The sequence below is a fragment of the Quercus lobata genome, chromosome 9, assembly GCF_001633185.2.
Source record: "Quercus lobata isolate SW786 chromosome 9, ValleyOak3.0 Primary Assembly, whole genome shotgun sequence".
NCBI lineage: Eukaryota > Viridiplantae > Streptophyta > Magnoliopsida > Fagales > Fagaceae > Quercus > Quercus lobata.
The window spans coordinates 18,842,355-18,868,053 of NC_044912.1; the positions used below are offsets into that span (position 1 = coordinate 18,842,355).

A 25,699-nucleotide genomic window follows, 5' to 3' on the forward strand; every position below is an offset into this window, starting at 1 on the left:
AAATTAGGTTTGCACTTGCTCGGTGATTGAGATCAGACCTAGAACTAGATTTCTGTCAGTATGAAATTTGTTTATACCTGCTTGATGATTGAGATTGAACCGAGAAGAAGGTTTTTGTCAGCCTGATTCAAGGTTTCCACCTTTCTGGTGATGTGGATCTGATCGGGGACAAGCTTCTGTCCTTTGTAGATTTAAGGTTTCCACCTGCCCAATGACGAGGGTTAATCCGGGGACAGGCCTCTATCCTTAGTTGATTTGATGTGAGGTTTCCACCTGCCCAGTGATGATGATCGAACCGGGGACAGGTTTCTATCCTTGGATAATTTAATGTAAGGTTTCCACCTGCCCGGTGATAAGGATCAAATCGGGGACAGGTTTCTATCCTTAGATAATTTAATGTAAGGTTTCCACCTACCCTGTGATGAGGATCGAACTAAGGACAGGTTTCTATCCTTAGACAATTTAATGTAAGGTTTCCACTTGCCCGGTGATGAGGATCGAACCGGGGACAGGTTTCTGTCCTTAGACAATATAATGTAAGGCTTCCACCTGCCCGGTGATGAGGATCGAATCGGGGATAGATTTTTGTCCTTAGACGATTTAATGTAAGGTTTCCACCTGCCCGGTGATGAGGATCGAACCGGGGATAGGTTTCTATCCTTGAATAGATTTGAGTTAGATGCTCTTTGAATTGACTAACAAATTAATAGTAATAAAAACTGCATTTGTGAGAATGTCAACATGAATAAACATCGTCTTTGCATTGCTTTACGTCACTCAACATACATGTGTGCCAACAGTTCATTGATAAAACTCTTTTAGATTGTGGACATTCAATGGTTGGGGAAGCGGCCTCTCGTCTAGATCCTCCAAGTAATATGCTCTCGCACCCGCAATGGCGGTTACCCTGTAAGGCCCTTCCCAAGTCGGGGCTAACTTTCCCACATTTGTGTCTCAAATATTCCCTATCGCTTTATATAGTACAATGTCCCTAGCACTGAATTCCCTTTCCTTTACATTTTGGTTATAGCGCTGGGCAAGCTTTTGTTGATACTCAGCTAGCTATATAGTCGCCGCCTCTCGGTACTCTTCCAATAAATCCAAACACTTCACCATTAATCCATCATTCTCGGTTGGGGCAAACTCTGCAACTCTTGCACTATAGAGGTTTACCTTGGCTGGTTTTACGGCTTTGGCCCCGTATGTTAGGGAGAACGGGGTCTCTCCCGTGGACCTTCTGGGGGTTGTCCGGTATGACCACAAAACATTGGACAGATCCTTGGCCCACCTACCTTTCACGCCATCTAACCTTTTCTTTAATCCATTCACAATTGCTTTGTTAGTGGCTTCAACTTGGCCGTTGCCCTAGGGATACGCCGGGGTGGAGTACCTGTTTTTTATGCAGATGTCACTGCAAAACTCTCGAAAGGCTCTATTATCAAACTGCAATCCATTATCAGATATAAGAGAGTCTGGTAAACCGAATCTCGTGACTATGTTCTTCCATACAAAATTTTTAACGTCCATGTCCCGAATATTAGCTAGCGCCTCTGCCACCGCCCACTTGGTAAAGTAGTCAACAACTACCATAGCAAACCTTCGGTTGCCTATGGCTTGGGGAAATGGGCCGAGAATATCCAGCCCCCATTGTGCAAAAGGCTAGGGGCTATTGACCGAATTCAGATGACCTGCTGGCTAGTGGATTAAGGGGGCATGCTTTTGGCACTATTCACACTTCCGCACATACTCGATGGCGTCCTTCTGCATCCGCGGCCACCAAAACCCCTGGGTCATCGCTCGGTGTGCCAGTAAGCATCCCCTCATATGACTACCACATACCCCATCATGCAGCTCGACCAAGAGTCCATTAACCCTCTCGGGGTGCAAACATAAGAGATACGGCCCCTCAAAAGATCTCCCGTATAGCTTGCAATCTGCTGACAACCAATACCAAGTGGCCACTCTGCGTACCCTGTTGGCCTTATTCTCATCATCCCGCACTTGGTCCTCGGCTAGAAAAATGACGATCGAGTCCATCCAACATAGCCCGAGTGTCGAAACCACAGCAACACCTATTATGGTGTCAATGCTCGGTTATGCTGTAAGCTCTACTTTGATCATCCAAGGTACATCCTCCGTCATTAACGATTCCAATGTAACCAAAGAGTCTGCCTGCCTGTTCTGCCCCCAAGAAACTTGGACCACCTTGGCCTTGGAAAACTTACTCATAACCTACTTTATGACCTTTAAGTATTCCTTCATTCTAGAATCTCATGCCTCAAAATTGCCCTACACCTGACTGACCACCAGTTGGGAATCCGAGTGAATCTCAACCTCCCGTGCACCTATACCCAAAACGACTCTCAATCCAACAAGTAAGGCTTCATACTCAACCTCGTTGTTAGAGGCCCTGAACTCTAACTTGAAAGAATGTTCTAACCTTATTCCTTCTAGGGCGATAATTATGATCCCGGCTCCAGGCCCCATTGCACTTAACGCGTCGTCCACGAACACTTTCCACAGGCAATAGTCTACGCGACAGATTACTTCCGCTTTGCTTCTAGGTGAAAATTCCACCACAAAATCAGCCAAAACCTGCCCCTTCACCGAACTTCTTGGTTTATACCTTATATCAAAGGATCCGAGCCAGGTCCCCCATTTGGCTATCCGACCCGTGAAGTTAGATCTTTTCAACAATGACTGTAAAGGGTATTCAGTCAATACATATACGGAGTGAGCTTGAAAATAGTGAGGCAGGTTCCTGGTAGCATGCACTAGCGCCAACACTAGCTTTTCCAGAAGTAAGTACCTCGTCTCCATGTCAACTAAGGTCTTGTTAATGTAATACACGGGTTGCTACACTCCTTGATCCCTTAGAAGCATGGCACTTATGGCATGATCAGACGCAGAGAGGTACATGAATAAGTCCTTCCTGGGCTTTAGGGCTGTCAACATGGGTGCCTGCATCAAATATTCCTTCAGGTCTTGGAAGGCTCTTTCACACTCTTCATTCCACTAGAACCCCCTCCACTTCTTCAAAAGCTGGTAGAATGGACAGCAGCGATCGGCAAATCTAGAAATGAACCGATTAAAGGCAACTAACATTCCAGTCAACACTTGCACTTCCTTTGAATTGCTCTGCGGCTTGAGGTGCTTTCCGGCTTCGATTTGGTCGGGGTTGACTTCTATTCCCGGGTTGGTGATTAGATACCCTAGGAACTTGCTAGCTCCCACTCCAAAAGCACACTTATCTACATTAAGGCACAATTTATGTTGTCGCAGTACTTCAAACACCCCCCGAAGATCCTCTATATGTCGTGCCTCTAGTTTACTTTTTACCACCATGTCGTCAGCGTATACCTCGATTGTACGCCCAATCATGTCCTGAAACATTCTAGTCATCATCCATTGATATGTGGCCCCGACATTTTTTAACCCAAAGGGCATCACAGTGTAGTGTTAGTTGGCATCCGAGGAGATGAATGCCGTTTTCTCTTGGTCCTCGGTAGCTAAGGCGATTTGATGATAACCCTGAAAGGCGTCCAGGAAACTCATCCTCGGGTGCCAGTATGTGGTGTCGACCAATTGATTAATCTTTGGCGTAGGGAACGGGTCCTTTAGGCACGCTCGGTTCAAGTCCGTGAAATCAATGCAAACCCTATATTTTTCGTTCTTCTTCTTGACCACTACGGTATTCGCCAGCCATTCCAAGAAAAAGATTTCCCTTATAGCCCCGACCTCTTTTAACCTCCCGACCTCTTGTCTAACTGCCTCAACATGTTCTTTAGCCAATCTTCTCAACTTCTGCTTTTTTGGGGGAAACGACAGATCTACGTTAAGCTTGTGAACAATGATTTCAGGATCAACCCCGAGCACCTCGTATGGTCTCCAAGCAAACATGTCCATTTTTTGCACAAGAAATAACAACGTTCCTACCCTATCTTCATCCCTCATATTTACCCCAAGCTGAATATACCTGTCAACATCCAATAGTACTTTTACCCTAATTAATTCCTCAGCACAGCTAGCCCCCATTCCCTCTTGGGGCTCTTATAGTTGCTATAAAGGGACCTCCTCGGAGGTTTCCTTCTGTTTAGCCTACTTGTGCTTCCAATCTACCGCGGTCACCAAACATTACCTGGGCGCTTGCTGGCTTCCTCTTACTACAGCAATACCCTGCTCGGTGCGGAACTTAACCTTCATATGCTGGGTGGAGGGGACTGCCCCCATCGCATGGATCCACGACCTTCCCAAAATAGCCGTATAAGGAGAAAACGAAGCAATCACTATAAAAGCCACTGTCACTTCCTTTCCTTCCATATTCACGGGAAGGGATATTTGTCCCTTAGGAATGACCACTTGGCCATTAAACCTGACTAGAGGTGCATCGTATTTCGAGAGGTCTTATTTCTTTAATCCAAGCCCTTTGAACAGATCTGGATACATCACATCAACCCCATTCCCCTGGTCTATTATCACTCTCTTTACTATGAAACCGTTTATTCGAGGCTGTTACCACCAACGCATCATCGTGTGGCTAAACTGTTCTTTCTAGATCATCGTCGTTGAAAGCGATGGGTTCCCGAGCAATCTTTATCTTCTTCTTGGAGGGTTGCTCACCCGAACACTTTTCTACGGGTACTACGGTTAACACTCCTTTCCTTCCGGTCACAACAGTACCCCTCGGGACAGTGTGGATGACTTCGATTACTCCCAATGGGGGCGGGAGAAGGTTCCCCCTTTGCTGACCACCTTGCCCAGTGCCCCTATTCCCTAAGTCCATCACAAACTCTTTCAGATATCCCGCCTTTACCAATTGCCCTAAATGATCCTTTAACACCCGGCACTGCTTGGTGGTATGCCCCTTATCCTTGTGATAGGTACAGTACAAGTTCTGGTTCCTCTAGGATGGGTCACCCCCCATCTTGTTCGGCCATCAAAAGTACATCTCGTTCTTGATTAAATCTATGATCCTGTGCACCGGCTCTTTAAACGTCACGTTCACCTACCCCAATTGTACTTCTGGCTTTTGTATTCTTAAACTCTTTTGAGGCCTCGACTAGAAACCGCCCTGTCGAAGACGACTTACTAATAGGGCTTTACCTTTGCTCTACAGCCGGTCATCCTCTAGGCGTTTGTACTCTTCAATATGCCTCATAAGCTGCCTCATATCCTTGGGGAGCTTTCTAGTCAATAACTCCCACAGTTCGGAGTCTTCGAGCAGCCCCATTCTAAAGGTGTTCACCGCGATTTTCTCATTGCCTCCACCGATCTCATTATAAAGCTCTCAATACTGACTAGCATAACTACAAAGGGTTTCTCCAACCTTCATTTTCATAGATAGTAATGCGTCAACTAGTTGTGGTACCTGGCTCCAGGTTACAAACTTAACACCAAATTCCTGGATCAACTCGGCAAAGCTGTGAATGGAACCCTTCCGTAACCTATTAAACTATCTAAAAGTAGTGGGCCTGAGGCTTGAGGGAAATACCTTACACATCAGCACGTCATTGTGTGTATGCAAAGACATCATCTGAATATAATGGCTGACGTGCTTTACCGAGTCCATTTTCTTGTTATAGGAATTGAATGGTGGACGTGTAAATCTGCTCGACATAGGGGCCCGTTCAATATCTTCAAAAAACAGCGACCGAGCAGCTCTACGCAGGGCATGGCTCATAGCATCCATGGCGACATTGCAGGGCCGTCGCCTGTTTGGGGAATTTGAATCCCGGTCTGCATACTCCCGTGAACGTGGATGGCCTCGACACCAACGGGATTCCCGTGAATGTGAACGGTCCCGGTATCGACGGGACTTAGACTGATTGGACTCGGCTCTATAGCACTTTCCCCTACTAGCAGATTCCCCTTCTCGGTTGTCTTGGTCCCTTCTCCAGTGCCTGCCTCCTACTCTTAACTCCAAATCTCTCACTAGTCTGCGTAACCAATCAAGTTCCTCATCTCTCTTGTCAAATTGCCCGAGCCCTAAAGCACCCGATATTGTCCAGTGTGTTTGGTACAATCCTTCTTCGATGCCGGACCGCTCTTCCTCTTCATGACCCCTATCTCCATGCCTTTTTTGCCTTTGTTCTCGCCATGTACATCCCCGAGAAGATCCTACCGAGCCACTTTCAGTAAAACCCTCTGAATGTCTTCCAGACATTTCCCGGGCGTGAGTCTCAACTGAACCACAACTTTGTAGGAAATCCCTACAGACGACACCAATTGTGCGCACCAAAAATGAGGTTAATGGGCCGACCCCCACTTGGGCTCACAATCTACTTGTAGTGTAGGTTTTAGGTTTCCTACTCTGGGTAGTTCATAACACAGAGACTCCACTAAGCAACCTTACACTATGAATTCCTCTACTCTCCCTATTATTACTCTTCTGATGCTTCTCTTGCTCCCTCTATTCTCAGTTTCTTATGGAATCTTTTAACAACCCTTTTTCTTCATCCCTTTCTCCTCTTTATAGCTTAAGATTAGTGGAGGGGTTATAATTACTTTCGTTTTGAGTGGGAAAGGAGGTCCAATGTTGTTATCCTTAAGTGGGTGTTTAGTTGGGAGTGGGGTGTGGTAGAAGTGGCATCAGAATTGATTCCCACATCAGAAGATTTGCCTAACAACGATGTTCCCCAAGGCAATACCGGGCATCTAGGGTCTCACTTTCCTGGGAAATTGCACTTCCCGCCCAAGTTAGAGTTGACTGGGAAGGTCTCACCTTTGCTGTTCATGCCATAATGGCTCCATTATGGTTTTTGGGCTTTGGACGAGCGTCTAGGCCTGCCTGGGCCAAGGTTGTAGGCCCAACAGAATACACAACCGCACACGGTGTCTCGAGGTCCAAGGCCCAAGGCCAAACAAGTTCAAGGTCTTGTACACGTGGCATCACCGTAATGGATTCTATGAACAATGGGCCTGAGGGGGAATAGTGCCCCGCACAATACTCATTATATGTATTTTTTTTTTCTTGTAGGAGATTAAAACTGATAAGCTAATCATACAGTCATGCAGCCAAGAAAATCCAAGGGTCAAGATCAATTGGAAAATGGTTTTTGAAGCATTAAATATGTCAAAAACATGTGAGAATAAACAAGGGATGAAAGAAATTTGTTCAAGCCAAAATTGGAAAAATCCTGATATGGAAACATCTTGTGTTGTCTTCATATTTTTGCCACAACTTTTTCCCAAATGTCCAATTGGCCTGATTTTTGCCCCCACAAAAAGAAGACTTGAAGATATAAAACTTTGAAGTTTACCACAAATTCATTAAAGTAAAATTTTTTTTAGAGGTCAAACGTGGGCTAGAAGATGACAGTAGGCAAAATTTCGGGGAAAAAAAGAGAGACTCACACCCTAAATTTGAGGGATTTTCTCTCTTTCACATCCTAACTTAATCACAACAAGTTCTAGGGTATTCCCTCTTTTATAATGTTTTTCATTAGTTCATAAAGTCATCCTAAGTTTCGTTACAAAAATCAAATTTTCAAGAGGTTATTGAAATCACAAGAGGGAGTTCGTGTGAAAATATCTATACTCAAAGATTTAATGGGTTTATAGCTGAGTGTGGTCACATCCATAAATAGTCCATGAGGTAGCAGTAGATATAACATTAAGTTTATTGTATAAACTTGGAATTCACCCAATAGATTTTGTTTCCTTGGTGTACGTTGGTGGATAAACCCTCACAGTGGTTTTTCCTTTGGAATAGTTTTTCCTATTGGTTTTCTCTGTGTCACCATATGTTGTGTTCTTTATTTGGTTGTTTATTGTTTTTCATACGGTGTCTACTACTCTTTGGTAATTAGCTTGAAATCAATCTAAACTCAATAAACTTGGATACTTAATAACATTTTGTCATCCATAAATGCTTTTGTCAAATACAATATGTGTATTGTGCAAAATGCAATAAGTTAGATTTGAGGAAACTTAGGTTTTTTCGAATGCTAAAAGAGCAGTACCAATTTGGTTATCCTTTCTCCTATTTTAGTTATGTTCAAATACTAAAGAGCTACCAATTATGTGTGTGCCATGATCTATGATAATTAAGGTGAGAAAATTCAAGTAGCGTTACTCAAAAGAGCATCATGTCTCCAAGCTTTCCAAAACAGGAGTTAGGAGGTTAATTGTGTTACAATAGAAAGGGGCCGAAGCATGGATGGTAGCTTTACACATAGTATGGGCTACAGGCTAACCCCATTTTGCATCTCTTTGCCCAACAAAAACTACAACTCTTGAAGTATTTTGACCCAAAAAAAAAAAAAAAAAAACAAAACAAAAATCTTCTATTATATTGGATATTAACTACTCAAAATTCTTGGTCTCCTTCCTAAGTGCATCAAAAAAACACACATTTGAGTCTTGAAAAGTTTGGATGATCAAGTGTTATTTTTGGGTTGTGGTTGTTCTTTACCTTGTCTTTTCACTCAAAGATAGAAGCATGAATTTATTGCCCTCTTGAGTCTTGAATAGCTAATCTGGAATTTGATCCAATTTGGCAAACACCTACACTTTACTTAATAATCCAAGTTCTCTGACTGAAGCTAATGCTAGAATCCTGATATTTTTAATATAAACTTTCAGTTATTTAATAAAACACCCCTATTAATTGCATGCACATGTGTGTATATATTATAAGTAGAATTGTTAGCTTATAATGATTTTCGTTTTTGGTTACCTTGTGTATGGTTAAGTGGTCTTTGGTCAAACCCATGATTATATCTCTATAATATATAGTCAGTCGTTCTCTATTGTGTAAGCCTAGAAACTAATTTGTAGGACAGAATTTTGTTCCACACCGATTAAGCACCAAGCAAATGGGTTATTAATAAGATCTCAAGCAAATTAAACTAATAACGAGCTCTGTTACGTGGGCCTGTAACCCAATGTGGGGGCATTAAGTTGGTTGTATTTGGAGGGATTTGGGCTTTGAAACCAATGTGAGTTGTCGTGGACTAAGATTTAAAGATTGGGTGAACGATTATTAGCTTAGTTCGGTCTGCTCAGAGAGTTGGTTTCATCCTTGTTGCTGCGTTAAGCTGAACGGTATCAGAGCAACGGCTGCATCTTCGTTAGGTTCCTACTCTCTACTAGTCACTGAGCCCCAAATGGTCCTCGCTTGTCATCCCCACTACCCAGCTTTTGCTTTTTTCGTTTTTTTTTTGTTTTTTTTTCAAATAACAAAGATCAATTATGCTTGTGCAATGTTGAAATTAAAACAAAATTTTGTTATTGTTTTTTTCTTTCCCCTAGTTCTAATACCAAGAGCAATACCAATTTCGTTGGATATATAGAACGCTAAATTGATCAACCATGAGATGTAGGTCCATGAGTATCAGTTGTGTTTATTGTTCACAGTCAACCACTTCAACGATTGTGTAAGTTATTGTGAAAAATAGTTTGTTTATATAGTATTATTGAAATTAAAATGAAAAAGAAAAATATTGTAGAGAAAATTATTTTAAAAGAGGAAGCATGTAAAAGAGAGAATATAAGGGAATTTGGAGGTTAAGCCTAATTACCGATATACATGGGACAAAGCTCTAGCAGTTACATCTTTATTGAATGTCTTCTAAAACCATTGCCAAATTCCAAGAGATCTTGCTCTTGTTAGAGCCTTCCCCAAAGCTTGTCTAACACCATATTTGAGAGCCTACAACATTCTAAGTCCAATAGAGATTAGAATTATTAGCACTCTACATAAAAGACTAAATTATCTCAAACACAATGGTTGGAATAGAAAGACTTCAAAGATTTTATTCTTGACGCAAAATACTTGATATGCATTTAGTTATAGTTACCACCATTTCACTTATATAATTCAAACACAAGCTACCTAAAATCGTATCTTTCAATCTAAATGTTTACCATGAATTACAGTACAGTCTCCTCAAATTGCAAACACGAGGGAAGTTACACATTTGAGAGCCCTTGAATCCAACAGATAGTAGAGCCATTAGCCTATTAGCAATCTGCAGCAAACACCAAAAACAGTAGAACTACAATACACCAAGTACCTAAAAGACCAAATTATCTAAAACACAATAATTGGAATATAAAGACTTCAAAATTTTACAATCATGAATCAAAATATTATCACTATTTCATTTATATAATTCACCACACATAAAACTACTTGAAATCACATCTTTCAATCTGAATGTTGACCATTAGTTTGTATGAGAGCTTTAGGTATTTGGGTTTTTTTTTTTTTTTTGGTTATAACTTTTACATATAATTGCTCTTTTGGTAAATTGAAAAGGCTTGTAGTGGGATTGGGGATATACTAGCGTACGGTATGGACCAACAAGGCTCTCACGAAACTTTGGTGTTTGTAACAAGATCACTTGCTATTCAAGCCGCTTGATGCATTTGGAGGCCTAAGGTAAAAACTGAAATTGAGATATTTTATTTATTTAAATATGACTTTAAAAAAAAAAAAATATTACTTAATCTCTATTATCTTGTTTTAGATACAAAATAATTACTAATTAACATAAATTAAGTAGAAATTTAAAAAAAAAAAGTTTATAGACATAAAAAATTTTATTAAACTTTTCACACTTCTTGATGTGGTAGTTTAATAGTGGTAATTAAAAGAGTGATGTTAGTCGTAGACCTATGTAACTAGTAAAATTTACCAACTCAACTGTTGTGAAAAATTTTGTGGATTTTTTTGTGTATCGCTCTTTTCTTTTTTTGAGGAGTGCTACATTTACAATATTTTTCATAACAAAACATAGGAGTTAAGTTGTTACTGGTTCTAATTTGAACCCACCATTGAGATTATTATTTTTCCATCAATAATAGCTTAAAACAACTAGGATTTGTGTAAAAATGTTGTGAACGTAGCATTTCTCTCTCTTTTTTTCTTGTTTTTCAATTGATAAAAAAAATATTATTTTATTTATTGGCTAATATTTGGGCTTAATTAAATTATAATTTGGGGTATTTTTTCTACTTAGGGCCTTAGGTGACCACATTAATTACTTATAGTGTAGACTCGGCACCATTGCTACTAAGCCAACAAGATAGACAACTTCCATTACCGTTGTAAGGGTAGGTTTTAGTCCCTAAGCCCAAAAGATGAATGGGTTAAGATCTAAAGAGCCCCACACAATGAATTTGTAGAGAGTGAGCTTAAAAGCTAGGCCTCAATGGATCAGGCAACGCCCACAATGGATTAAAGATACTAAGAAAACAAAGAAAGACAAGTTCTAAGCAAGGAAAACCTTCCTCAACAAAGTCTGAGGAGAACGATTCTTGAATATAGTTCTTTTGGACTTGGATACAATTTTGGTTCTTGTTGTTACAGTGTATTCTCTACAGATTTTTCCGATCCCCTCTCCCTGGAGAGTCTCTTACGTTATATAGCTCCTTTTAAAGGATCTTGACCCTCTATTTGTTGATCGTCCAGGCCACTACTTGAGTGCTTGTCCCATCAGACACCTTCCTAAGCCCCTTGTGATTTGGGGCAACTAAGACAATACTATTCAAGAGTCTTCTCCACATAAATGCAGCTATGAGGTTTGGTGAGATGCATTAAATGTGGTGGCAGCTACCGTTCAGTCATGTCAGGGCTAACCTCCTTCCCGAAACTTTTTCTCTACAGTATGATCTCCCCTAGTAACATGCCATTGACGTGGCCTTATTGTTCGAGTGTGTGACCTCCTCGAAGCGATGGTGGCCTCCTTGGCCATGGTTATGACATGTGGCGCAAATACCTTTTTAAATTCTTGTACTCTACAACCGCCATATAGTGTATACATTAGTACACATTTGCATAAGAGTGTACAATTTTGTACACATTTTTTTAGTCTGTGATGTAAATCTTACATTGATAATACAATATAAACTAATAATATTCTATATATTTAAAAAGAGTTTTTCAAACTCTGAATTTCCTATTTCGTGTGTGTATAACTATACATTTGCAGTTTTTTGTCTTACTTTCATGCAGAATGGTTAGTTTACTAAGCACTTTTTTTTTTCTTACTTTGTGTATGGTTAATTTGGGAGCACCCATGATTATATCTTAATGATATATAGCTGTGCTCTATTTTGAATGACAAAACTGAAGACTTAGTTTTATATTTGGTGATTTTTCTTCACTCTTTAATGATGATCACGGTTTCCATTGTCAAGAAGGTTGAGTTTTAATAAGCCTTGAAAAATGTTTGTAGTCTTAACTTTGCCCAACAAAATCTAGTCCCACACTGCTTGCATAACAACGATAAGAGTTATTTATATGCTCTCACGCAAGAGAAATCAGCGCCGAGCTCTGTGACATGGGCTTATAACCCAATGTGGGGGCATTAAGTTGGTCTTGGAGGGAATTGGGCTTTGGAGAACTGGAATCTTGTTGGACTTGCCTCTCCTTTGTGGTGTGTAAGTGAAGTGTGTAAAGACCCTGGGGCCGTAGACCAGAGAAAATTTGGTATCTGCGAACGGCCTTCCTCTTCCTGAGTGGGAGGCGTCAATATTTCACTGGCTTATCAGAGCAGTGAGAGGATCTTTATTAACCACTCCAAGTCACGAGCTCCGTTCGTCCTCAGCTTCACATCCCCACTACCATCTTTTGAGCAACACCAAATTGGTTATCCTTTCTCTATATATTATTTTATTTTTGCCCACATTTGAGTCTCAAAATTTTTGGATGATCGAGTGTTATTTTTGGGTTGTGGTTCTTTACCTCTTCTTTTCACTCAAAGATGGAAACATAAATCCATTGCCCTCTCGAATAGATAATCTGAAGTTTGATCCAATTTGGCTTACACCTACACTATACTTTGAAGAATTGGTTAGTTGTCTAGTAAGAAGTAAGATTAGCTTATAGTCTTCAAGAAAGAAAGAGAACAAAGGAGAAAATAATCAATATTCACAATGCACGTATTGTTGTATTAAAACCAAAAGGCTGTTCTTGATCAAATTATTGTTATAAAAGGGTGAATGGCACGCGCACGCCGAGGGGGGTGGGGGTGGCTTTCTAATTTAAGATATGTCAAAAAAAAATTTATAAGTTTTGCACAATTAGATCATTTGAAACTCTTTTTCTTCTCATTAGAGATATTATAAGAATAAACCTACTACTAAATCTAATGAGGTCAAATCAAATTAATAAGCATTCACATCCGGGTTTGCATAGTATTTTTATTTTACCATTTAAAAAATTACTTTACCTATTATATTAACCCACTTTATGATACACCTAATATCCCCCAATTTCTATTCTTTTACTATTTCATTTAAATAACATTTTTTAATTCTTTATTTACTATTTCTTCATTCTTTTTTTATTATTTGTTTTCAATAGTCATGATTGAAGAGAGAAAAAGAGGAGATAATTATTAATAAAATAGTATGTTTAGCTTTACATACATGACTACAGTAGTTGGCCGGTATATATGAAAATTTATTGTTCATGGTTGCTAAAAATATTTAGCAAAACATACTTGGGTAAAAGCTTATTTTAGGCATGGATATTGGTAAAATAACAATTTGGGGCACCCCCAATCCCAAATGCTAATGCTAATACTAATGCTAATATTAGGTTCCCTGGTTGAAGCTAGAATTCTGGTATTTTAATGTAAACTTTCAGTTATTTAACAAAATACTCCTATTGCATGCGTGTGTAATATAGGCAAAAACACCATTTTGGTCCCTACATTTTAGGGTTACAATCAATTTGGTCCCTACATTTTGAGAGCAATCAATTTGGTCCCTGCTATTTTCAAGTCACAATCAATTTGGTCTCTACCGTTAAATGACTAACGGAATCTGCTTAGGTGGCAAACGGAATGCACACTTGACATAAATTAAATTAAAATATAAGAGTGCTTCCACATCAACCTTCCACGTCAGCTTCCTCTATTGTTTAAATCGCACGTGAGTCTCACATGACTCACTTATCATCAACATCATCCTCACTTGAAAACAACACAAACACGATTGAATTCTTAATCCTAAAATGAAATTTTGAACCCTAACCCCTTCTTCTTCCTAGCCATTAACACAAACATGATGAACAAAGCTCCTCAATGGACATGAACTCCTCCTTCTTCACAGCCACATCTCTTCTCACCTAATCCCCAAGATCAAATCTCCTCTCATCTCGCCGATTCCATTGCCAATTCCCAATTGAGCTCTCGACCATCAAAGAGACGAAGAAACAGAGAACCCAAACGTCAATGACAAACCCAAACAACTAGTGAGTTGTTATGTGTACTTTCTTTGTGAATTTTAAGAATAAGTATTTCATAATATTATTTCACTTCTAATGGGTTTGTGACATATTGTTTATTAGAATGATGTGTGGGTCACCATGTTTTTTCATATACTTTGTAGCTGACTAAGCTTTTATTTGGAGGCTTTCGTATAAGCAATCGAGTTCAGTTTTGTGAAATCCTGATTGAATTCTTTGTCCTTACAACCAGGGTAGGGGTAGTGCTTGAATCAAAGTTATGTTATTTTAATCAAAATTTTGATTCCATTGAGAGTGGCCTTGGAACTTGGTTCCCACTCCAGCAGACATGCTCGGCAACGGTGTTTCGTAAGGCATTGCCAAGTATGTGAAGGATGGTGTGTTTGAACGTTATTCTTTCCTTATTGTTCAGGAATGGTTTGCTGAGCAAGGACCAGGTGACAAAACTTAGGCCTGCAGTTTGTGCGGGTTCGGGCTGGGGTTTTGGGTAGGAAGAGACTGGGGCTATGGGCCAAGCTGCTGGGTCAGAATTCAAGGCCCAAATGGATTTGGGTACTACGGTGCCGTACAGTCACATATTAAAATATTTGCCTAAATTTAATATTACTTATGATCATTTTTTTTTTAATTTTTAATAAGATGGAATGTATGGTGATCTTTATTGTGTAGTGATTTTTATTGAGTATATGTGATTGGTTTATTTATTTATTTTATAGTTCATTAATATTAGATTTTTAGTATTTTGCACTCATTAACTCACCTGACACAAAGATTAAAAAATTTAAGTGAACGCAACACAAACTTAAGTAGATAATTTTGGTGTAATCCCCACATAAATTTAGACATATAGCGCAAAATTGGATTTTAATTTCAAATTTTCTCTAAGTTTTACCTATTAATATATATATATTGACTTTTGTAATTAATATGGTAACTTTGTAGTCTTTGTCCATTTCTCTTGTTTTAAGCAAAAGAGAATACTTGAAATTGAAATAATAACAACTACTTTTTTTTTTTCGTTTAATTTTTGTTCCTTTAAGTTATGTGTATTTTCGTTAGGAGAGAGAGAGAGAGAGAGAGTATTGAATTCAGCCTCAACAAGGAGTATTCTTTGGAATATTTTCCACTATCTTCTATTCATTTACTGGTTTATAATTTTAGAATAATATCTTGAAAGCCAAGTAAATAATTTTTTATTTTATTTTTAACATGTGTATATAATGATTATTAAATTTTATATAATCAATACCAAGAGAGCATCGCACACAACCAATTTTCTGACATACATGCCCATAGTGATTTTGATATGAGAATTGGGTGTAACCAAAATTGCATCACCAATGATAGTTATTTGCTGACATACGCAGAATTGACCAAGAGAATCATAAATTCGCAAACATGGCCTACCTATTCTCCCAATGCAAAATCTATTCTAATAGACTTCGAAAAAAAAATTTCCCTCTTTCAGAAGAGACTTCCAATTTGTTTGAGATTTTAGAAGGTAATATGAACATGCTAGTCTAATAAACTTGAATTCAAACTATACTAACTTAATCAAGTGAACACTTCTAACAGATGACAGAAGAGCCTAGTTGTCCAAAAGTTTAAAACTTAGCAGAAATGCTTTCTAACAAAGGTTTACTCACTTAAACGCTTAAAGCAGCATTAACAAGAATGCACTCAGAGTCAGAAGTACTAGATAGGAAATGATCCTTCTTTAAACTTCATATAACCTCATCTGAAATTCCAGCAAAATAAATTTCACTATTGTTAGAGTTTGCCCAAAATCAATATTCTATGAAAATCATCCAACCCACACTTGATAAATTTTATTGAATTTATAGTATACTTGGTTGGCAAATTGTGAACAAATGTAATCATGTTATAAGTGTCTTCATATGTTTTTAGTGTTTGAACTTTGAAGTCTATTTCAAGTCCAAGACAAGATCAAGTTTAAAGCTCAAGAAGAATTGGAGTATCTAAATTCTCGATACCAGCCCAATTGATTGAGAATCACTAATCTCGACTTATCAAGATTGATGCTGAACAAAACAACCACCAATTTGGTTCTCCGTGCCATATTAAAATTAGAACAGTTTTTGTTTTTGTTTTCCTTTCCCCATTTGTAATACCAAAAGAGCAATACTAATTTGGTTCTCATTTTATGTATGTTCAAATACCAAAGAGCAATTATGTGTGTGCCATGTTGAAAAATGAAAATTATAACAATAATACTATGGACACAACATTTTTTCACAATAAATTTTACTATTTTTAAGAGGTTGACTTGATTGTGAGTGACAATTTTACTATTGCTGAAGTGGTTGATTGTAAATATTTTCTTATGGTTGTTCTTCATGTCTTGCAATGTGAAAATATCTGGGACTAAAAGGGAGTCATATATAGTTATATACTATAGTCTATACTTGCAGCAACTGGTATGATTGTAAAGTTGTCTTTTCACTCAAAGACGGAAGCATTAAACCACTACCCTCTGGAATGGCTAATTTAGGATTTCATCAAATTTGGTTCACGCATAGACTTAACAATCGAAGAATATAAAGCTTCCTGGCCAAAGTTGAAGCTAGAATTCTGATGTTTGTAGTTTGATGTAATCTTTCAATTATTTATATATTTATTTAGGAGATCATTTGACTATCAAATATTTGAAATTCCCATTCTGGTTGCAATAAACTTATCCTTACTGCATGTGTGTATATCATATATATTTGCAGGTTTTGTTATCACTTATACTATACATAGTCATAAAATGGTTAGCTTACTATGATTTCCTTTTTTCTTACTCTGTGTTTGTAATTGGTCACACCCAGATTATGTATATCTCAATGATATATAGTGGAGCTCTATTTTTAAATCAAAATTATAGACTTAATTAGTTTAATATTTGCTAATTATCTTCATTCATTGATGATCATGGTTTTTCCATTGTCCAGGTCGTGTGAGTGAGCTTTGAAAATGCTGTAATATTTTGTCCCACACCGGTTGCGTAGGAATCAGATTGGTTATTAATATACTCTCACACAAACGCCAGTACTGCCGGGCTCTGTGACGCGGGCTTGTAACCTAAGTGGGGGCATTAAGCTGGTGGTAGGGATTGGGCTCTGGAGCTTTACAATTGCCTCGTTAGGCCCAAAGATCAAGGGGGTTTTTCTCTTTCTCGCATCGTGGGGGTTTTTTTCTCGCATCGTGGGCTTCTGCCGCACCGAGGAGGGTGCGATGTTGAGGTGACACATCTTGGACGAGGCCGCAGAGATGTTAAGATTCCTCTGTGAACGGTCACTCATTCCAACTGTTGCGGGATGGGAGGCGTCGATCTTGTTGGCTTATCAGAGCAGCGAGAGTCCTTTGGTGGCACACCAAGTCTCACGAACCCCGTTGGTCCATCGGGTCAGGCATGTTGCTCTACTCCCATTCCCCACTATCAGCTTTTCTTATTTTATATATATATATTTTCCCCTTGTTCGAATTCTTGTTCTTTTTTCTTTTTTCCAGTTATCTGTTGTTATATACTTCCCCTTGTTCGAATTACCAATAATTTGGTTCTCCTTTTTCATTTGTTCTTTTTTTTTCTTTTTTCTTTTTTCCCTGCCATTTGTTCTTTTTTATTCTTGCTCGAATTACCAAAAAGTGCAATATGCAAGAATCAATAGAAAATTTAAAATCCCTTATGATACGACTCAATTATTGATAGAATAAATATGTCTATCATTTATTAAAATCTCTCTTTTGATTCAATATTGTGGTGTAATGTCTCATTCCTATTTCCAATCACAAAATAAATCAGAATATTGATTTTTGTTCAAAGAGAAATCTTATTGGAATTGTCCATATCTAGTTCACCCTTTGGAATTATATCACATCCTCTGTTTTTTCCATTGTTCGAATTACCATAGCAATTTCTCTTTTCATCATTTGTTCAACTTCTTTTTTCCTACTTAATTATCAAAAAGAGCAATCCACAGGAATAAATAAAAAAGGTAAATCCCTTATGACACGATAGATTGGGCTCGATTATTGATAGAGTGAATATATCCTCCATTTCTTGAAATCTCTCTTCTAATTCAAAATCGTGGTGTAACATATATCCCTTCCTGTTTCAATCATGAAATAAATCAAAAATTGGATTTTTGTTCAAAAATTAAATCTTATTGGAATTGTCCATTTCCAGCTTATCCTTCAAAACTATATCACATCCCGAATCGGGTGGACTAGGATGAATTGAGATGATATTTTGTAAATGAGTAATTACCTTGAATATATTAACTATTTCTTTATTTTCCAATAGCTTGGAAGTTACAACAAAAACGTCTTGTTCTTTCTTCAACAATTTCCGATCTCTAGTGGACCTTTCAATATGATTCAAACCCAATGTCTCAACTATAGTGTTTTTTATAGTGTTTTTAGATGAGTTATTATCATTACCTTATTTTGTTTTTAAAAATTAAGTCTTGCAAAAAACATAATTTTATCTTAAAAATTTATAAATAAATTGGCAATAAAAATAAGTTAACATTTTTAGTTAAAATATACAAACCGTAAGGGTTAACCATATACTTCTGAACTCAACACTCATTACCAAGAGTCTTCTAAAAAAAAACTTTCATTATCAAGTTTCTCTCGAAAAAGACAAGAGTTTTGTACTTCAACTAGTTAAGCACCACTCGGTATTTCAAATAGAGATATCTAGAGTTCAAATCTCTCACCCCCAACTATTGATCAATAAAATAAATAAATCGATTCTTCTAAAAAGACCTTTCATTACCAAGAAAAAAAAAAATCAATTTTATTGTTAGGTTTGGAGAAAATTCTTATATGAAGCATAAAAGGAAAAATTTTACTTTTTTTTTTTTTTTTTTTTTTGAGAATACTAAGTATTCTCAAAAAAAAAAAAAAAAAAAACTATGGATTAATCCCACATAAGAAAAATTTTACTTAAATAGCGTTTGTAAGCCTAATTTTGGAATCTCAATAAAATATGCATCTCACATTATATTATAACAAATATAATAACAAACTACAAATTTCTTCTATAAAAACCTTTCATTACCTAAGAAAATAAAATAAAATGATTGTTTGGTTTGGAGAAAACTATTATATTAAATAACGTTTCATAAGCCTGCATTTGGACTTTGGATTCTCAACAAAATATGCATCTAACAAATATATAGTAACAGATATAATAAAAGTTTTTTTTTTTTTTTTTTGGAGAAACAAATATAATAAAAGTTGGGTCCAAGATGTCATGCTTGCACCAAATGACTGTCTTCTCTAAGAGACAAGTGTCTACACACTCTTTTTTTTTTTTTTTTTTTCAGAAAATATACTCTATGCCAATAGTTTACTTGAGATAAAATTTTAATAAAGTTTCATGAAATTTTAAATTTAATTTTAACAAAAATTCAATCACCAAAAGTATCCATAGTTTACTCGGTATAAAACTCATTTTAAGTAGCGTTTGTAAGCCTGTGTTTGGATTCTCAACAAAAATATGCATTTCACTTCAATCTGATTTGCTTTCTAGCTCATCCATATAATCCAACAAACACACATTTTGCATGCAAGGACATGAGAAAAACAGAGAGACCATCTTGGAAAGTTGGTAGAGAGCATTTTCATCACCCCCATGTTGTTGAGAGAGAGAACCATGGCCTTAGAGCAAATCCTTACATTCTCTCTTCTCCATACCTCTCATGTAGGGATGGCAATTTTGCTCCGCCCCGCTTGACCCGCCCCTCCCCGCTTCGCCCCGTGCGGGTTTTCCCCACCCCGCAAAGGTGATGAGGTGGAGATGGGGCGAGCTTTTAGACCCACACCATGGGGCAGGGCGGGGATGGGTTTACACTTTTTAGACCCACCAGCCCCGCCCCATCCCCACCCCGCCCTGCATTAATAAGGGTTAAAAGGTAATTTTTTCATACCCTAAAACCCTACTATTTAAATAAAAATATCATCTTATTTTATTTAAGTGGAGATTCTTTTTGAAGAACTAGGCAATTTTTATTTTGTTATGTATTAGGAGTTTGGATTATTTTATTGTGTCCTACTATGAGATTTTTGTTGTGATATTATCTTGTTAAATATTTAGATAATATTATTTAGTATTTGCTAAAAATTAGTTTGATTCGATAGAATATATTTATTTATAATTTCAAGTATATTTTTATTATTGAAACATGTCATTTTATTTGAAAAAATGGTAATAGTTGTAGGGAAAATTAATAAGAAATAAAGTTTTACGGTGTAGGACAGGGTTTCGCGGGTCTTCGTCGGGCCTTAGGGGGTAGGGATGGGGCAAGAAATTTTCCCCGTCATATGGGGCGGGGGATTAGATCCCATCCTTCGGCCCCGCCCCGCCCCATTGCCATCCCTACTCTCATGGTTAACATATCATTGAGAGGAGCCAAATGACAAATCCAAGAAGACTAGGTGGCTTACCATTGGCTGCATCAACATGTGGACTCTGATACTAGATAAAGAAAGGACTCAGCTAAATCAGTTGCTCACCTTAGAGGGTTCAAGTACATTGTGTAGTTTAGGCTTAAAGGGTCTTTGCTATGACCATGTACTACAATTATTCACTACTAAAGATTCTGATGGAGGTGTCGGTAGAGATTTTTTTTGAGAATCAAGGTGTCAGTGGAGATTACATTAGAAGGAAAAAACCCATATGGAAGGTTCTTTTTACATGCAAGGCCAAATTAAATTCAAAGTTTATAATTAACTCTAAATAAATGTTGAGGAAAAATTGTAAATCAAATACCATTGAGTTGCCTATAATAGAGGCTTCCCATATAAGAAAATGAGGGACACTTAGGGAGAAAAATCATACAAACACTCTCCTAAAATAGAGAGCCATATCTAAGTCTAAAAAACACTTTCTTTCTCATTCAAACCCAAGGTCAATTTTATCACCAAAAAAAAAAAAACCAAGGTCAATTCCTACTTCAAACCAAAGTAAGAATTTTCCTTTTAAGTTCCTTTTGATATAGTTTGGGATTAAGCCAAAGACCCTTGACACTAGATCAAATACATCCAATCATATATCCAACTTGGAGAGATCAAGGCACAGTTCAAAATCGAGTTTCATAGCCCTTCGGATCATAAAGCTTCTTAGAGATCAAATTATAGGAGTTTATTATATTCTTTTATTGTAAATAATCAAACAAAGAATTGTACCCACTTTCATATAAATCAATACAATTTGTTAATTTGTTACACTATTAAGCCTGTAATTTATCTTTTATGAAAAATTTGTGTGCGCACATGGTTTCATTGTTAGGATGTGTAAGGCTTGAAAATGATTGTAATAATTTAGTCCCACACCGCTTGCATAAGAACGAGATGGGTTATTGATAACCTCTCACGGAAATGAAGCTTGTGCCGAGCTCTGTGCTGGGGGCTTGTGACCCAGGAGGGAGCATTAAGTTGGTTTAGAAGGGAATTTTGGGCAATAGAGTGTGTGCATTAAAAAGATATAAGCACAGTAGTTTGCGACCTGTCTCAAGGATGATATGATGTTGGAGGCAAGCTCATTGGCTTGTCACCATAAAACTATGGTATTCATATAGTTTCTCTCCTGAAAACATGAAACCCGTAAAACTTTAGTGTAACATTTGCTTGTTTCCCGACTTCTCAAGATTGATACTGAACAAAACAACCACCAATTTGGTTCTCCGTGCCATGTTGAAATTAAAACAGTTTTTGTTTTTGTTTTCCTTTCCCCATTTGTAATACCAAAAGAGCAATACTAATTTGGTTCTCATTTTTCTCTTATTTTATGTATGTCCAAATACCAAAGAGCAATTATGTGTGTGCCATGTTGAAAAATGAAAATTAAAACAATAATACTATGGACACAACATTTTTTCACAATAAATTTTACTCTTTCTGAAGAGGTTGACTTGATCGTGAGTGACAATTTTACCATTGCTGAAATGGTCGATTGTAAATATTTTCTTATGGTTGTTCTTTATGTCTTGCAATGTGAAATTATCTGGGACTAAAAGGGAGTCATATATAGTTATATACTATAGTCTATACTTGCAGCAACTGGTATGACTGTAAAGTTGTCTTTTCACTCAAAGACGGAAGCATTAAACCACTACCCTCTGGAAGGCTAATTTAGGATTTCATCAAATTTGGTTCACGCCTAGACTTAACAATCGAAGAATATAAAGCTTCCTGGCCAAAGTTGAAGCTAGAATTCTGATGTTTGCAGTTTGATGTAATCTTTCAATTATTTATATATTTATTTATGAGATAATTTGACTATCAAATATTTGAAATTCCTATTCTGGTTGCAATAAACTTATCCTTACTGCATGTGTGTATATCATATATATTTGCAGGTTTTGTTATCACTTATACTATACATAGTCATAAAATGGTTAGCTTACTATGATTTCCTATTTTCTTACTCTGTGTTTGTAATTGGTCACACCCAGATTATGTATATCTCAATGATATATAGTGGAGCTCTATTTTTAAATCAAAATTATAGACTTAATTAGTTTAATATTTTGCTAATTATTTCATTAAAAAAAATTGCTAATTATCTTCATTCTTTGATGGTCATGGTTTTTCCATTGTCCAGGTCGTGTGAGTGAGCCTTGAAAATGCTGTAATATTTAGTCCCACACCGGTTGCGTAGGAATCAGATTGGTTATTAATATACTCTCACACTAACGACAACACTGCCGAGCTCTGTGACGCGGGCTTGTAACCCAAGTGGGGGCATTAAGCTGTTGGGAGAGATTGGGCTCTGGGGTTCGTAACTGCCTCGTTTAGGCCCAAAGATTAGCGGGTGTAGACGCGCGCATCGTGGGGCTTCTTCCGTACTCCTGTGTTGGTGTTGGTGTACGATGTTGAAGTGTGTGTATTGGACGAGGTCACGGAGAAGAAAAGATTCCTCTGTGAACGGTCACTCATTCCAAATGTTACGGAATAGGAGGCGTCGATCTTGTTGGCTTATCAGAGCAACGAGTGTCCTTTGGTGGCACACCAAGTCTCACGAGCCCCGCTGGTCCATCGGGCCGGGCCCTATTGCTCTACTCCCTTTCCCCACCACCAGCTTTTCTTGTTATATATATTGAAATTTTTTTTTTGAGATTGATCTTCTTCCTCTTCTTTCATAAACAATCTCATAAACCACCAAAGCCACTCTTGAGCTATGTCTACTCCCATTAAGCAAAACGGATCGTGAATGCTGTAGACAGTTTCAAAGATGCCACTGACCTCTCCTGTTCTCCCAATTATGGAGCCATAAAATAAAATTTCAGTCATTTGCATAACAATTCCCTCTTAAGCAAGCTGTGCCTACCCATATGGACTAGAGTTTTGAGTTGAACCCAGGCAGTGAGGAATCTTAAGTGTAGGGGTTGGTAGTGAAGGGAAGTCCAGGGCTGTGTCTGATCAGCTTATTGAGAGAATTACAGGCAAGGGAGTCTTCTTCCTGTGTCTATGAATTAAGGACAAAGCTTCAGGGAGGAGAGAAAGGGAGCTTTGTTGCTTTGCTCTATAGAGCTTTGCCATTCTGCCTATATAGCTTTCTCAATTAGCTATCTTGCACAAGAATGTAAGACGTGACCACAGTGGGGCATCCTTGCTTAATGATTTTCACCAGAATAAACTATGCTTCTCCAATAAGTTTAAACTCTCATAAACCACAAAAGCTGCTCTTGATCTATGTCTACTCCCATTAAGTAAAACTTACATTAATGTACGTAAGAATATTGTCTGTTTATGCAATATCTTCATTTTAGTTTTTAGCCATAGGCCTAAATAAAGCAGACTTGTACTCTTGATACGGATTCCTAAACCTTGAAGGAAATAAACCAAACAAGAATGTTGTTCTGTGATTGTTACTTCATCCAAAGTATTTGTAATATCTTCATATCTACTGCCGGTTGCTTCCCCCACTTTGCACTCTATAGGTGAATCAGAATTGAACTGCCCAGAGCAAACAATGGTAAGTGGCTTCATTGCCTTCTTCTTCTTTTCTTTATTCCTTGCACATATTGGTGACTAATTCAGGTATTTCCATTTTTGAATGTCATTTCAAATTGGACGACCAGCAATGGTAAAAAGAAAAGCAAGCATTTATAATCTCATCCCCTCACTCCTGATGGTAACATCGCACTCTTCCTCCACTTCTATGACACAAAACTCTTCAATCACTAATACAAGAAATCCGCACGCCTTTGTATTCATCAATCGCCTAAATGTGTAACACTTTCATCTGCCACCATATAATATGGATTGCACATGATATGTTCCATGATGCACATCCTTGCTTCCATTATGAAATGATAGAGGACCTGCTTCTGTGACCCTTTCTCAAATGCGCATCCATGTGTGAAAAATTGACTCATCACAAAATGTACATCCCCATGACTGGATCAGAATTGCAAAGCCTAATCAAGCCGTTGCTAAACTTTGCTGACACACACACAAACGCAAATAATTTTTCACCATCATCATCCAAAAATCTGAACTTGTAGCTAAATTTATGAACTAATAACAATGATTGTGAAGAGACCAGAACCTTTCAACTAGTGACACATTGGGAAACTAGAAAACTGCAACCCATGTATGGACTAGACATGCATCACTGAATCAAGCCAAAAATGAACTTTGCCCACGCTGACAAATCATCTTTCACCATTGCCATCCAAAAATCTCTACTTGAACCTAGAAACATAGAAATCATAGGTCCTCTTCTTCGGCATGCTCAATGGCGACTCTAGGAATATTTGTTAGGGTGGTCATTATTGACCAAAATTTAATATAAAGAGAACTTCATATATTGACCAAAACACACATACACATAGTTTGACAATTTTTTTCTATGAATTTTCATATTTTGAAATTTTTACATAATAGTTTTATTATCAATGTTGCAAGTTACATCTCTTTCAAAAATTTAGTTAGATAAAAAATTTGTAGGGAGTTTTCTTTTTATTTGGAAGGACCTAGTATATTCTTAAATGGGCTAAAATTTAAAGAAAATGTTTGACTATAAACTTAGTTGTAGTCTAAGATTACTAAACTTAGTTGAATTGCATGTTCTTTATATTCTTAAAACACATGTCAAATTTCACGTCAGTCGGATGTTATTTATTATTTGATCTATGAACTTAAATTTTTATGTAATTTTAAACTACAAAAACTCAAAATTTAAAGATTTGATTAATGACATAACTATTGATCTTTGACCTTCTTAAAATTTTGCAAATATGGAGGATATAAGAAGAAAATGTAATCCAATGATGAATCTTTCACAATTCACATCCAATAAAAATAAAATAAAAAATTTGAGTGGAGTTGTAGTTTTAGTCTACAATTAAGTTTGTTGCCAAATTTTGTCCAAAAATTAATTATGTTGATAAAAAATTTTAGGATGGTCACAAATATTTTTTAAGGATAATAAAATCATAAATTTTTTAAAATTTATATATAATAATTAATTTTTTTGCTAGA

The 25,699-nt window shown here is 37.3% G+C and overlaps 1 protein-coding gene across 1 annotated transcript; it reads right to left on the bottom strand.

The window, feature by feature from the left end:
• Positions 1-2,289: 2,289 nt before the first annotated feature.
• LOC115961338 lies at positions 2,290-4,320 on the bottom strand. Its single transcript, XM_031080334.1, has 3 exons — positions 4,139-4,320; positions 3,658-3,976; positions 2,290-2,700 (listed from the first exon to the last, which is right to left on the bottom strand). Exons 1-3 carry the CDS (start codon positions 4,318-4,320, stop codon positions 2,290-2,292), a joined length of 912 nt encoding a protein of 303 aa, XP_030936194.1.
• Between the last annotated feature and the right edge of the window lie 21,379 nt (positions 4,321-25,699).

Coding starts and splice junctions, on each gene's coding strand:
- LOC115961338 (XM_031080334.1), bottom strand. CDS start 4,320: ATGGAAGGAAAGGAAGTGACAGTGGCTTTTATAGTGATTGCTTCGTTT. Junction 3,977..4,138: donor GGAAGCCAGCAAGCGCCCAG/GTAATGTTTGGT, acceptor GGATGTTGACAG/GTATATTCAGCTTGGGGTAA. Junction 2,701..3,657: donor AGAAGAACGAAAAATATAGG/GTTTGCATTGAT, acceptor TACCCTTTACAG/TCATTGTTGAAAAGATCTAA.